Source organism: Aquarana catesbeiana, linkage group LG04, assembly GCF_042186555.1.
Source record: "Aquarana catesbeiana isolate 2022-GZ linkage group LG04, ASM4218655v1, whole genome shotgun sequence".
Lineage (NCBI taxonomy): Eukaryota > Metazoa > Chordata > Amphibia > Anura > Ranidae > Aquarana > Aquarana catesbeiana.
Window position 1 is genome coordinate 508,936,013 of NC_133327.1, and position 16,270 is coordinate 508,952,282.

Here is a 16,270-nt window from a genome sequence, read left to right on the forward strand (position 1 = left end):
TAAGGGATCAGTCCCAAGAAACACATGGACTTGTACGTGACTGGGAGGAGGTGGCTGCGGACCATGTCGTCCTTAGTGACCCAGAGGACTCCGAACCAAATGCCTCAGCAAACCTATGCTGCATGGCCTCCCTGATCCTGCAAAGCCTACGTAAGGATCCTCGTATTCGTGGTATCAAGGAGAAGGACCAATACTGGCTGGCAACCCTTCTTGATCCACATTACAAGGGTAAGGTTGCGGACCTTATCTTGCTGTCGCAGAGGGAGCAGAGGATGAAACATCTTTGGGAGGCCTTGCAGAAAGGTCTGTGCAACACGTTCCCAGAGACTGGGAGGTTGCAAACTCCTGTTTCTGGACAACGTGTTGCTGAGGCTTCGGTCAGTCAAAGAAGGAGCGGTGGAGAAGGTGGCCGTCTGACCGATGCATTCAGACAATTTTTAAGTCCGCAGCCCCAAGGTATGATCGGTTCCAGCAACCATCGCCAGCGTCTGTTTTACATGGTGCAGGAATACCTAGGGGCAAGATCTGACTTGGACACCTTTCCCACCGAAAATCCTCTGGGTTACTGGGTCTTGAGGATGGATCACTGGCCAGAGCTTGCACAATATGCAATTGAGCTACTGGCCTGTCCTGCATCCAGCGTTCTTTCGGAACGCACATTCAGTGCTGCTGGAGGCTTTGTAACCAATCACAGGGTGTGTCTGTCCACCGACTCGGTCGATCGACTGACCTTCATAAAAATGAATCAGTCTTGGATCACCACCAGCTACCAAGCACCTGATGCTGATGTAATAATTTTTTTTGAAATCTCAGATCCCTTCAAAGACTGCCTATGCTGATGCTGAGTGACTATCCTGAGTAATTATCCTCTTCCTCCTCAACGATCACGCTGATAGCTTGTAAGAACATTTTTGGTTCTGGGTGCCGCCACCAGTGCCTAAGGCCCAATTTTTCCACCCCTGTTTAACAGGGACGTGTAATTACAATTTTTGATGCAATACTTTGCATCAGGGCTCGTTTCTGCGTTCCAACTAGAGTATCTGTGAGGGGTTGCAGTGTTGTGGCACAAGCACCAGTGCCTAAGGCCTCATTTTTCAGCCCCTGTTTAACAGGGTCGTGTAATTACAATTTTTGATGCAATACTTTGCTTCAGGGCTCGTTCCTGCGTTCCAACTAGAGTATCTGTGAGGGGTTGCAGTGTTGTGGCACAAGCACCAGTGCCTAAGGCCTAATTTTTCAGCCCCTGTTTAACAGGGTCGTGTAATTACAATTTTTGATGCAATACTTTGCAGCAGGGCTCGTTTCTGCGTTCCAACTAGAGTATCTGTGAGGGGTTGCAGTGTTGTGGCACCAGCACCAGTGCCTAAGGCCCAATTTTTCTGCCTCTGTTTAACAGGGGCGTGTAATTACAATTTTTGATGCAATACTTTGCAGCAGGGCTCGTTCCTGCGTTCCAACTAGAGTATCTGTGAGGGGTTGCAGTGTTGTGGCACCAGCACCAGTGCCTAAGGCCCAATTTTTCTGCCTCTGTTTAACAGGGGCGTGTAATTACAATTTTTGATGCAATACTTTGCAGCAGGGCTCGTTCCTGCATTCCAACTAGAGTATCTGTGAGGGGTTGCAGTGTTGTGGTACCAGCACCAGTGCCTAAGGCCCAATTTTTCAGCCCCTGTTCAACAGGGGCATGTAATTACAATTCTTGATCTAATATTCCACAGCAGGGCCCATTTCTGCACCCACCAAGAGCGAGTGAGGACTTACAGTGTTGTGGCACCAGCACCACCACCACCAAAGGCCCAATTTTTCTGCACCTGTTCAACAGGGGCATGTAATTACAATTCTTGATCTAATATTTCACAGCAGGGCCCTGTGAGGGCTTACAGTGTTGTGGCCACAACAACACCTAAGGCCCAAATTTCTGCTGAGTATATAGGGCAGGCCCCTACTTTCAAACATCCAACTTACAAACGTCTCCTACTTGCAAACGGAAGGAGACAACAGGAAGTGAGATGAAATCTACCCCTAGGAAGGGAAATTCTCTCCTGTAAGAGTTAATCTGGGAAAAACATTTCTCCTTTCCACTGATGCTTTATCACCAATCCTTGTTTCACAAAAAAACCCAAATTTTCAAAAAACATTTGTCATTAGGACAAAAAGTGAGGTGAAATCTTCTGAAGAGGAGCACAGACAGCAAAACAAATGTCACAGGGGTGATAACCCTTCCCTATGTTTTCCAAAAAGCTTAAAATACATTTTTTGGCTGGAGCTACACTTTAAAAATGTACCAGTTCAAAATTACAAACAGATTCTACTTAACAACAAACCTACAGTTCCTGTCTTGTTTGCACCGCCTGTATACTGCTGTTCAGAGTACAGAGCCTGTATACTGCTGTTTCCTTTTTTAATTTGGGTGCGGGGTTCCCCTTAATATCCATACAAGACCCAAAGGGCCTGGTAATGGACTGGGGGGTACCCATGCCGTTTGTCTCACTGATTTTCATCCATATTGCCAGGACCCGACATTACATTAAAGCCGCAAGCAGTTTTAAATGACTTTTTTTCCATTTTGTGCAGGGACTGTTCTAAGCACGGGAAACACGCGCCACTTTACAGGCATACTATAAACACCCCCCAGGTACGATATTTAAAGGAATATTTCACTTTTTTTTTTTTTACTTTAAGCATCATTAAAATCACTGCTCCCAAAAAAACGGCCGTTTTTAAAAGTTTTCTTTGCGTTGATACATGTCCCCTGGGGCAGGACCCGAGTCCCCAAACCCTTTTTAGGACAATACCATGCAAATTAGCCTTTAAAATGAGCACTTTTGATTTCGAACGTTCGAGTCCCATAGACGTCAATGGGGTTCTAAAGTTCGTGCAAATTTTCGGTCCATTCGCAGGTTCTGGTGCGAACCGAACTGGGGGGTGTTCAGCTCATCCCTATTAGCAATGCTTTCTAAGGCCCACTTGATTTAACTCTCCTGGATATCCAGTTCAAGGTCAGTGACTGCATCAATGTGGTTATATGGGACATTCAGATCTTTCCTGTATAGTTCCTCTGTATTCTTGCCATCTCTTCTTTATCTCTTCTGCTTCTGTCAGGTCCTTGCCATTTTTGTCTATTATCGGGTCCATCTTTGTTACTTACACATTGTTCTTTTTTTTTTTTTTTTTTAGCTCTGTATACTTTTTTTATACACTTTTATGATGGGATAAATTCAACTCTATAAATATATAATAAATGCACATATTTTTGCAGGAAAAAAAAATGTGCATTTATAATTTTTTTCACAGGAGCCTGCAGAGCATTGCACCTGCAATCAGTAGATCGCTGGTGCAAGGTCAGTCTCCTGCAGACTATTCCTACAGCTCGGTGCCCATAGCTCCATATGGGCTGTCAGTTTCAAAGCTGTATGACGTAGGAATGAACTATGAGTACACTGATTAGCATGCTTGCAGGCCATTAAAACTACAAGTGTGTCTGTCGCGGTGGAAGATGGGACTTGTAGTTTTTTCATTCACAGATCCCTGTAAATGAAAGACGTGCTGTGTAGGCGGAGCCCCATATAGTCATTCTGATTTCAAATGTGACAGTGGCTGCAGGGGAGAGGAAGCCCCACCCACTATCACAGGGAAGGGGGGCTAAGGTGGAGAGGGGTGTCCGTTTGAACATGTTACAGCCTAAATATGGGTGTAACATGTTCAAAAAGTGAACCTCTTCTTTACTATATACAGCAGAAACATATTTCATTGCATGCAGACTACAGTATCATTTCTATTTTTCTTCACTGTCTGGGTGTTTTTTGTGCTACAGTATGTAGGTGTACCTCACAGCCACTTTCCTTAAAAGACTCTTTTTATTGTGATTCCTGATGGTCTTAAAGAACAACCAGCTTCTTGTTTCACTATTTCTGGGTGGCTCAGACAAATCAATGACTACTGAAGTGTATAAATAAGTTAAAGTGTTTGTTAATCCCCCCAAAAAATGGATTCTGTCCCTTTAAAGCATTTTATACAGCACAGTGTTTGTGCTTGGTCATTTGGCCCCCTGTAACACCTGTAATACCTGGCTGATCCTGCCAGTTTCTACCCTCCCCTATGTAAACTGACAATGGTTCATCATGGCTGCTGAGCCCGGCCACCGTGGTCAGTTTATGTGCCTCCGTCATCCGCCTGTCTGCCCCTGTGTCAGTGCCCACCCCCTCCACTCCTGCTGCTCTCATAACTGTTAAAACTTTATATAAGCCCCTCTGTGTCCTAATAACAAGTGCTCCTGTCTGTGTGCTTTATTAAAAAAAATTCCTCCTTTACTGGATTTTACAGCGGTTCCCCGCGATCACGTGACCGGCCATCTCTCTCTCTTCTCTCCTTCTTGTGTCCAGGCTGACGTCAGAGGGGAAATCTCAGCCCCGCTCACTGCATCTGTCAGCCGGGCAGAGGAGAGAGTCGGCCGGGGACGTGATTGCAAGGAACCGCTGTGAAATACGGTAAAGGAGGCATTTTTTTAATAAAGCACACAGACAGGAGTACTTGGTATTAGGACACAGAGGGGCTTATATAAAGTTATATAGGTGGGTTAACAACCACTTTAATTTAATATTACAGTGTATGTGCATGGGGACAGCCAAGTTGGATCACTACATAAAATGCTGTACTTCCTGTTTAGTAATGAAGCACAGGGAGTCTACAGAGAGCTTGAGTGACAGATTTAAAATTTTCAACAATATGTTATTCATTACGCCAATATGTAATGTGCCGGTTATTGATTTAGTCTCTTATAGTCACTCTCTGACTAATGGGGCCATACTCCCAGCATATATTGTTTGTTAGTATGACAGAAGATTTTACTAAAAGTGAACTTTAAGTCTTTCAAGAGTTCTGGTAACTGTCAAGCAATAGACATTTATGTTGTTATTTTATCCTACCTTTGCATTTTAACAGGTTTGTTTTTCTGCTATTATTTATAAATGAATGTATTTTTCATTAAGATGCAATGAGAATGGTTTTGAAAAACATGGCATACTGTAGTGTTTCCTATTTACTGCTAATATTCTTGCTACATCTCATGCAGTAATCCTTAAAATGTTTTATGGGTTTTCCTATGTAAGATAACTTCATACAGAGAATTGCAATAAGCTGTGGCAGACCTGAATGTAAAGCTTATTTACAGCCCAATATAATATACGTACAAATCCTGCACAGTGCTCGCAGAAAGTTGGCTTTAAATATGTCATCTCTTGGAAATTGTGAACAAAGCCAGGACCCATTTTGCAATGAAACTGAGACTTAGCCCTAAGAAAGTAGGCCATCATTTCATCCTTGCTGATAAGGCCATCTCTGTAAAGAGAAAAAACAGCTTTATTAAAGTAACTAATTACTAATTTTACTGTTCACATAGCAAGTAAAAATATTTTGCATAAAACACATGGATGTAATATTGTTATTATTTCGTTTTCTCCCTTCTTTGAGGCTTGTTAATCCTAGAAATGGACGAGGCTATACTATAGAAGAGCATTTTTGGATCAAAACCTAGCAATCCTATGTATATTTTATTCTTGCAGGTGCTTATATTTTACCCTATACAGTATATGCTGTAAATTAAATACGGGATATTACATAGTAGATCAGGTTGGAAAATTACATAACTCCATTCAGTACAAGCTATGTGATTGTGAGTGTGTCACTTTGAGCCTGCTAAGAATATACATACCCCTGTATATTATGCCCTTTGACATATTTAAAAGGTTTTGAATCTTCCCTGGGGAAGGGAGTTCCACACTTTTACTGCTCTAACAGCAAAGAACCCCCTGCACAATTTTAGATTCTCCACTGTCAATTTGTTGCTGCGCATCCTTGTCAGGGACTTTAAATTAAACAGTTTGTTACCATCCCTACAGTCACTATTGATTAATATGAGGATGGCATTCAGATCTCTTCTTTAAAATTTCTTTTCTAAGGTGAATAGGTGTAATTTACTCAGTCGTTCCTTGTAACCGAAATCCTCCATCACCTTGTTGACTTTGTTGCCCTTTGTTGAACTTTCTCTAATTCTAGAACATCTTTTTGTTGATTGGTGACCAGAATTGTACTCTGTATTCTAGATGAGGCCAAGCAATTATTTGTAAAAGGCAAAAGTATTCATTTATACCTAGAAATAAATATCCTTCTTAATGCATGATATTATTCTGCTTGCTCTTTTACCTGATATGCATGCTATTGATGATAAGTCTGTGGTCTACAAGGACCCACAAAATCTTTTTTCACCACAGATTCCCCGATGTCACAGTATTGTTTATAAAACTGTACATTTATAGGTAGAAATTTCATACATAAAAATTTAATAAATAAAGCGGAACTCCAGAAAATTTGTTTTTTATTGTTCTAGTGTCCCTATTGACAATGTTGACACCTGTCCGGGTGTCAACATTGTCACCCAGACAGGAAATGAAGAAAATAAACTTTTTATTACTTTTTAGTAGAATCTGGGGAAGGACTTCTGTCAGAACAGAACAGGCAGCTATGATAACCTGAGGTTCTCATCCTACTTTACTCTATCCAAAATACAAAATGGGATCCTTTCTCAAGTCGTGTCAATGATCAGGTGGACCTAATTCACCTGTTTTTGACTTTCCTATGAATACTTCAAAATTGATTAAATTTAGACAACCTGCTGACCACTCATTTTGGATTTACTGCCCCTAAATCCCCTGTAGTGTTCTTACTAAACTATTGAATGAAGATATACTCCAAAATCCTCTTTGGACTATGTTTTGTCTCCTTTGTTTGTATACCTGGGAAATGATTCCGTTCTGCTGGAGGGATCCTAACCTACCATCTATTGATCATCTGATTTATATGGAGAGTGATTGCCCAATCACGTTTAATAAAATTTGGAACCCATAGCTGAACAAATGTTTACTGCCTTGAGCAAATAAATGGGTTCTAGTATATACATAACAATGGTTAACATTCTGTAACACTAATCTCAGGTTTGGACTAAATAACTACAGTATAATCAAGGCATGGTGAGGTTGGGGCAAGTATGGATAAGTCAGTGAATGAATGTCTCGATTTTGTTTTATGGATATTATATGCCAAATGATTGAAAACTTGATAAATAAACACTTTCAAAAGACATGAATATCATTCTTCTAACAAAAACATTGCTCTTTAAAAAAAATAATATTAATCTACCATTGCTATCAGGGAATCAACAGCAGGAGAAGGGCTCTAGGACCCAGCATCTCTACCAGCACTTATGGCAGGAGAAGGACTTTAGGACCCAACATCTCTGGCAGGAGAAGGACTTTAGGACCCAGTATCTCTACCAGCAGGTCACATGGGCCTATATAAGGAAGTCTGCTGGTGTCTGCAATTGCTGGTTTGTCTTCAGCTCCCCCTGTGTTCCTGTGCCCTGTATTATCTGCTGATCTGATCTCCTGTGTACCGACCCAGCTTGTTTTGACCTGCTCTTCCTGATCCTCTGGCTTGACCCTTTGCCTTGCACCTGACTTCCTCCTGCCTGCTCCCAGCATCTGACCCCGGCCTGGCTTTAGGACTCTGCTTATCTTGCTCCCTGTACTAAGACGCAGCTGATCTTAGGTCATTCTGATCCTGGACTGTCTCTCTGTGAATGACCCCTGGCCTGGCTCCTGGCTCCGCTATTCAGTTATTCCACTGGACTCTGTCTCTGGACCTTTCAAGCACGCCTGTCCCCAGCAACCCGGCACCCGTGCTTCTGTGGGCACCACACCTGCTGTTCTACCTTCAGTGGTGTGCTGCGCTCGGCCGCAAGGGGAGCCATCCCAGCATCTCCGCCTCCTACCAAGTTACTGACAATTGCTGAGCTCTTTCCAGAAATACCAGCTGTCTGATCAGTATGCTGACCCTCTGGTTGCAACACTTTTACAGGTCACTGACCCGGGATACCTTTGCAACATGTAAAGCCAGAACTAATGGTCTATATGTTTTCTCTGGGTCAGGGACATAGAAAGTATTGAAGACAAATAATCAACATGAACACCAATCTTTTTCTGAGATCAATGGCAGTCCACATATTCTACCGATACCTTGGTTCCTTTGAATAAGCCAAATTGACAGGCATGTTTATTCATCTTGAGATCTCTACTTTGAAGTTCCTTTTAAAACATTTTTACCTAGTAGTGAGATGGTTAATTTGTTCCTACAAACTAAAATATTTATTTCTGACTTCAGCAGCAAGGGAACACAGAGAATGCAAGTATTACCGCCCCATTGTGGCTATTGCTGTTGCTGGCTTTCATCAGAGCTCTAAACAACAGAATTACTGATCAGATAACACTATTGCCTGTTAAACGATAGCGAAAGGACACCTAGATAATTGTAAGGCCACACACTCTGCGATATACAATTGATCTTGATACACTCTACATGGCTGGCTGTTGAGATTTTAAAAGTACAGGTGACTTCTCTACAGTTCTCCTTATTTCTCCTATTACTACAGAAGACAGTATCCATGCCATGAGTCGCAAAATTAAAACCAGTGAAAAAAAGATTTTGACCATAGTCCAATTAGAGGTTTTGTTTCATTTTTCCAAAAAATAAAAAGTGAAACCTGATTGTTTGATACTGGCAACTTTACTTTCTTTTCTCCAGTTTTAATCAAACGCTCCATAGTGTAAGACTGAATAGCTATGAAAAAACATACAGACACCTGCTGGAATGGAAGAAGATTTCGTCAATAAACTGGCAAATAATTACTGAGGTATGTATTTACCTTCCGACCTACTGTTAGAAAAAAGCCCATGTATGTGGATTTTGTCTGTGGTGGGGTTCAAACCCAAGACTCAGAGCTGTAAAAAAGAGTGCTAAGTAAATTGGTGGTTAAACGGTTTCAAGAATTAAAGTGGACCCAAACTTAAAAAATTAAAAAAAAGAGCTGCTATTTTATAGGCAACACAGAAATGTTAATTGTGCCTAAGCAGTACTCTGAAAAGTCCACCTTATGCCCTGAATTTCACCTAAAAAAAAGCAGAACACTTCATGTGTCTTAGCACTTCAGTGACATGAGCCTTGTAAATGTATATATTAGCACTGATCATCTACATGGTTCAGCTTTTTTCATTCAGCCAGAGGGCTGAATGAAAAAAGCTGAACCGATTCCCCTATCCACACATCCTGCAGCACTATTGTATTCTGACAGCTTTTATCCAACAGAGTGGTTGATTTGAAGTCGATTGGTAGATCGACTATTGCTCAACTGCTATGGCCACACATGGATCAAAATTTGGTCAGCCCCTGCTAAACCAGACATATTTCAATCCATATATGGGCACCTTAACATTGTGCCTGTGAATGCCAGTGTCAAGAGATTTGGAATGAGATTCGGTATGTCATTACTGTGTTGCTTGCCATTCTCCATGCTGCAATGGAACCTGCCTATTCTGTGGATCTGCGCTTTCTGAATGTCTCCTGGTACTTTTTGAATATTCCCCCATATGTCATCAGGGGGCAGCTCTAACAAAAAGGAAGCAAAGTTCTGCCTCCATACAAAGACCCAGTGCAAAACAAAAAATAGTAAGTCACTAACAAAAAAAGTTAGCTAATCTGCTGCAATGCCTACAGGCAATTCTGGTAACTTGTTCCTTCCCATCCTTTTGCCATTCTGGGTACAGCTTCCACAGTTAATATCTTTTTTAAAGGGCCAAAAAGGTTAAAGTGGTTGTTAAGCCACTATCTCATCTTTATATCATCCCTTCTGTCAGATAAAAAGCTGCATCCTAGTGCTTGTGTTTTATAAAAAAACCCAAAAAAAGATTTCTACCTGTTTTAACACCATCTCCCAGTGATAAGATGGCTCTCAGCTCTCACCATGTGATATCTCCAGTGGGCGGGGCCGAGATTTCCCTGCTGACATCAGCCAGGGAGGAAGGGAGGAGAGGAGCTGAGAGCCTGGAGTCATGTGATCGCTGGAAGACACTGTTAAAACAGGTAATTGTTTTTTTTTTTTTTTTTTATAAAGCATAGGCACTAGGACACAGCTTTTTATCTGACAGGGGGGATAACATACAGATCAGTTAGTTTTGAAGCAGCAGGGCAGGGAGAGGCGCAGATCAGCGATAGTGAGAGATGACAGGCAGGGAGGGGAGAACAGAAGAGACACAGGGAGAGCTGAAGATAGAAGCGTATGACGGAGGCACGTACGCTGACAACAGTGTCAGGGCTCAGAGGCCCTGATATATCGCAGTCAGCATACAGAAGGGAGGGTAGAAACTGTCAGGATCAGCCAGGTATTTCAGGTGATACAGGGGGCAAAAATACACAGCACAAGCACTGTGCTGTATAACATGCTTTAAAGGAACATGATCTTTATTTCTTTTTTTGGGGTTAACAAACACTTTAATGTGTAACTTTAATCTCTAGAAGTAGCCAACTTGTTAACTTCATGCAGAAAAATGTAGTGCACTTTCCATTGGGGCTATATCTAACAAGTTAAATTCCAAAGTTCTGACACAAAAGCTGGGTATCTGGTTTTTGAATTTAGACAAAGACAGCTTTTAGTAAAAACTAAGAAAACATTTAGAGATTTCTATAGAGTCATAAGTTTGCGTAGCTAGCTGCAAAATAGCCAGTGCATAAACCCTTTCAGTCACAATGCAGTTCTCTCAAAGAACTCCTTTGTGCCAAATAAAGTAAGGCCAAGCACACAGATCATCCAGTAATTTTTTTTTCTAATGTATAGTGATCATGTACTATGTAAGGCCAGCTTTATCCTTGTCTCATTTACTGTAAACTATTTTGGTGTCCTGTAGATCACAACAGTTAAGCTATTAGAATAACAGTTAGATATATGTTGAGGGCGTTATTGTCTAGAGATTTTTTGTTTGCATTATTGACATCTATTAACCACTTGCTGACCGCCTCCTGCATATATACTGAGGCAAGGTGGCTCGGCTGTGCAAAATGACGTACCTGTACGTCGGTCTGTGCATGTGGTACTGCGGGCACGCTCTGTGGGAGCTTGCCTGTGGGTCCGGCGGACTCAATGTCAGCCACCCACGATCGCCGTGAAGAGAGGCAGAACAAGGCGGATCCCCGTTCTGAGAGGAGAAAAGAGAGAGCAGCAGTTCCTAGTGATCAGGAACAGCGATCTCTCTCTACTCCCAGTCAGTCCATCCCCCTGACAGTTAGAAACACCTCCCTAGTGAACACTTAACCCCTTGATCGCGCCCTAGTGTTAACCCCCTCCCTGCCAGTGGCATTTGTACAGTAATCAGTGCATTTTTATAGCACTGATCACTGTATTGGTGACACTGGTCACCAAAAAGTGTCACTTGGGGTTAGATTTGTCCGCCGCAATGTCGCAGTCCTGCTAAAAATCACTGATTCGCGCCATTACTATAGTAAAAACAATTCAAAAATTAAAAGTTCCTAAATCTTTCCCCTATTTTGTAGATGCTATAACTTTTGCGCAAACCAATCAATATACGCTTATTGCAAATTTTTTTTCACCAAAAATATGTAGCAGAATACATATTGGCCTAAACTGATGAATACATTTGTTTTTTTATATATTTTGTTTTGAATATGTATTATAGCAGAAAGTAAAAAATAGGGTTTTTTTTCAAAATTGTCGGTATTTTTGTTTATAGCGCAAAAAATAAAAACCGCCGAGGTGATCAAATACCACCAAAAGAAAGCTCTATTTGTGGGGAAAAAAAGAACATCAATTTTATTTTGGTACAACATTGCATGACCGCGCAATTGTCAGTTAAAGCAACTCAGTGCCGTATCGCAAAAAATTTCCTGGTCATTAAGGGGGTAAATCCTTCCGGGGCTGAAGTGGTTAAAATAGGCCATAAATACTCCTGGTCCGTATTGAGTTTGTGCTTTAGTATTTATTATGTTGTGACGTAATAGTAATATATAATAGTAACATGTCAATATTTGAATAATGCATTGGTAAACTTACTGATCCTTGTCTAGAACACAGAAGGAGTCCAGAAATGGGAAGTTAGCAGCAATACTTTCAAAGTCCTCTTGAGAAATATATCCATCATGATCATGATCATAGTTTCTAAAAACAGACTTTAATATATATACTGGATGTTAATTGAAGTTAGGATTACACTTATCAACATTTCATTCACTATCATTTACAGTTGTATATTGTTATACTTTTTTGAAAATGTTTTAGGTAAATATTAATTCTAATTTTTTTTGCATACCATGGGATATTCAAAATGACACTGCAAAGGAAAGCATACTGTACATTTACACACAGATGTACTGGAATTTTAAAATTCAAACTCCAGCAATTTTTTATTTTTTTTTTTATTTTGTTTTAGATAACCAAGTGAAATCACAGTCAAAAGCAGAGCAAGGAAGGCTAGAACTGCTGAAAATATGTTTTTTTCTGATGGTACCTTCCAATCTGGATGTCAGCAACACTCTTCATTCATTCATTTCTTATAGGAGAGTAAAGGGGATAGGTAGTAAGGGAAAATCTTCCTCAAAGACAGAAATTAGGATTTAACAGCAGTTTAACTTTTTATCACCCAGATTTCCTGGGAAGCAACAGTAAGCACAATGATGTCACCTGCACCTGGAAGCATCAGAAGCCGTAGATTAATTTAATTTTTTTTTTTTTTTTAAAAACTTTATTTTTACCAAACATTTTAAGCTACATGTATTTGAGGATAAGGGGCTGTCATTAAAGTGGTAGAGCTACTATACAGTGGCCACTATTGCTGACTAGTGATGAGCAAACTGAGCAGGTTGGTTTCCTGCACATTCACCAAACAAATGAAAGAACTCTGAACATAACACTTAAACCCCATTGAAGTCTATGGGAGCCAAAACTTGTATTTTTTGTTTATTTTTGGTAAAAAGGGACATAATTATCTTGATACTACCATGAAGTACATGTGCTAATGTCTAAAGAGCAACATTAAAAATACACAATTCATTTAAATAATATGCTTGGAGGATGCCTTAACCCTTTCACTGTCAGGGCCTATGCTTTACTTTTAACCTCTGGTATCCAGATCATCTTAGCAACTTTTTTTAATTAATTTTCATTTACAGTTTCCAGAGTTTGTAAAAGACCCCTCAAACCATATCTTTTCTAAAAGCACACAATTGATCAGAAAAAAAAAGATGGTGCTACTGATTTTGTAGGTTTCGTGATAGTTACACAAATATTTATCAAAATGATATTTTTGCTGAAATGCACAAAAACACAACATAAAACAAATATTTGTAAATTTTAAATTGTGCCTTTTTGGGAAACAGTGAAAGTCCAAGGTACACAAAACTGTAAAAAAGCAACTTATTCCAAGAATCTAGAGATTGGCCTCACACCTATGCATCATGGTAATGCCTGATCCATAGTCCTGTGTGTGCACTGTGTTGGTGTGCATTATGATAAGATGATGCAGGCAATGAAATGAAGTGTTTTACACAAAATGTTGAGTTACTCATTTTAAAAAAGTTTAAAAAGAGAAAAAAAATGTAAGCAGTGTGATGTGTTGTAACACACTACAGTGCATATGCACAATGCACACCAGTGCACATGTTATACACACCATAACATGCAAAGTGGTGTAAACAGGTCCACAGCGTGTTGGTGCATTGTAGTGCATCAACACTTGTAACATGCATTAACGCAGTGTGTGTGTATCAGATATTTGTTGATTATTTATGTACATGTCATCCTTTACATTTTATCTTCCTTCATATTCTATATATATAGTTTTCCATTTTTACCTGTCATTATACCCATAGCTTTTGAGCTCCAAAAAGATAACATTGTCAGACTGGGAATTTGCTCCCACTAAAGGAAGAGAAGGTCAACATGGTGAGAACCCTAAGAAGAGGCACAGAAAGGAATACATTTGTCATCGCCAGAGCTACTAGGGTGGAGCTGTTATGCTGCAGGCAACACCCAGGTTGCGGTCCTCTAACTCGCTGAGTGGGCTGCTACTGAGGGCAGGTGAAAGTTCTTTGCAGTGCTCCCTGGATACACAAGGTGTTATGTGTGATATGCACAGCAACACACAGAGGCACAGAGGAGAAGCATAGGCTGAAGTGCACAGGTGAGAGGCTGGTTGGAACTCACAGGGAAACACACTGGTACAGAGAAGCAGGAACTGACTGAAGTGAAGAGGAAGACACAGTGGTGAAGGAAGACTGAATGCTGGCAGGAGTGGATATGATCACTGGAGCAGGATACAGACTGGGGAACATGAGGATCACAGGAGAACGCTTGGGGTCACAAGCTGGAATACACAGGAAATACAAGGCTGGAATGACTGACAACACCGTGAAAATATTGGGACCGATGAGACACACATTAGTTGGGTGCAGGCTGGATGGACACTGGGGCTCACTGAAGATCACAAAGATAATACTGGGAGGAACTGGGAAATACTTGAGAGGTCGTAAGGAAACACAGGGGGTCCAGTTGCTAGTATTTTGATGCAATGCTTGAACACTCAGCAACACATGTATCGACCCTTTACGACATAGCCTGGCATGAAATGGCAGAGGTGCTGGTGTTCACTAATTGGGTGCTCACCGGGGGCCTCGCTCAGGAAGAAAACCTGACATTGGAGCATAGAAGAGGTGAGTGTGAAAATTACTGTGACAATAATTTTCCCTTCTCTACCGTATCTACTTTGGAGATATAATTGGTGAGTGTATGAGGACAGTACAGAGATTATTTTAGATTTGCATTGAGCAAAAGCCTATCACAATAGTTAACAAGTGTAAAAACTATATCTGGCCACAAATAAAGTAAATGTCTGTTTTCTCTATTAACAGCCAGCAGGATCACAGGATCCATTTTTTTTTTCACTTGTTGTCCTCATTAAATGTACCCGGAAGCCAATTTTGATTTGACTTTCCCATTTTAATGTATTTGTTGGTCCATTTCATATTTTTTTATATACACATATTTGTATGTTCTGTTCTCCCCCTAGTGCTTTTCTGTATATGGAGCAACATAAATAATATCCCTAATTTAGCAGTCTCAGTAAACTTGGCAGATTGAGAGATTTGTACTGTACAGCAAGCATAACTTTTATATACAATGAGCACACATAGCTATCCTATGTACAGTTACAAATTATACAAAGTAACAAGGTTGAAAAATGCTATAATTTGGTGAAACCCAGCAAGATAGTCAAAACTCAATGTGAATTTGATTTCTTTTTTGTACCAAACTGAAGTCGCCCTTTAACTATATTTGAAACCCTGGGAAATAATGTTTTTTGGTCTGGTACTTGTGTTATTTAAGATAAAACAATCTAGTTCCCTTTTTAAAAACTATGTAACTACCTTTATTTTGGTATATACTGTGGCGGACAGTCTGTCATTGCCTTCAGGTGCAGGACTCGTGAGAGTCAGGTAATGCCGCGTACACACGAGCGGACTTTACGGCAGACTTTGCCCGGCGGACTTTGACGGACTTTATGACGGACTTTCTGAATGAACGGACTTGCCTACACACAGTCCACCAAAGTCCGTCGAATTTGTACATGATGACGTACGACCGGACTAAAACAAGGAAGTTTATAGCCAGTAGCCAATAGCTGCCCTAGCGTGGCTTTTTGTCTGTCGAACTAGCATACAGACGAGCTGACTTTTCGACCGGACTCGAGTTCGACGGATAGATTTAAAACATGTTTTAAATCTAAGTCCGTCCAACTTTTGAGAAAACAAAGTCCGCTGGAGCCCACACACGATCGAATTGTCAGGCGAAATCCCATCCGCCGGGCAAAGTCTGCCGTAAAGTCCGCTGGTGTGTACACGGCATAAGGGTGGACCCACAATAGGGAATAAGGCTAGCTTGACAGTGTAGACAGGGAAGAGCTCTTCTCAGGAGACAAACTGTCCGTTCTGTCCTCATATAGAAATGTTTGACAAGGCCATTGGCTGAATTGAAAGTGAGACTGAGTTGAAACAGACTAGGGACTAAGTAGTCCAAATAGCCAGGATGCTGCATTTTGCTTTGTATTCTGTGTGATGGTAAAACCTCTGTGGAGGAAAGCCTGATGTTAAGGTGTTTGCTGACAAATAAAAGTGGTCAGAAAGCCCTTAGGTTAGGTTCATGCTACAGCATTCTCTGAAAAGTGATCATCAGTGGATAGCTTTCCAGAGAGCAGCTAAGTTGCAGCTTCAATGTGTTCAAGAGTAGATCCTTCCTAAATGTCTAATGCCCTGTACACACGGTCGGATTTTCCAATGAAAAATGTTCGATGGGAGTCTTTTGTCGGAAATTCTGACCGTG

General features: G+C 40.8%; 1 protein-coding gene across 3 annotated transcripts in view; it reads right to left on the minus strand.

The window, feature by feature from the left end:
* Positions 1-16,270, minus strand: part of RASGRP3 (RAS guanyl releasing protein 3) — a 252,417-nt gene that overhangs the window by 28,296 nt on the left and 207,851 nt on the right. For all 3 annotated transcript variants that reach the window (XM_073627726.1, XM_073627725.1, XM_073627724.1), the window contains exons 12-13: positions 11,951-12,066; positions 5,190-5,337 (exon numbers count right to left, since the gene is read on the minus strand). In XM_073627726.1, the coding sequence (XP_073483827.1) occupies positions 5,190-5,337; positions 11,951-12,066 (264 nt within the window). The remainder of the gene's footprint in view (positions 1-5,189; positions 5,338-11,950; positions 12,067-16,270) is intronic.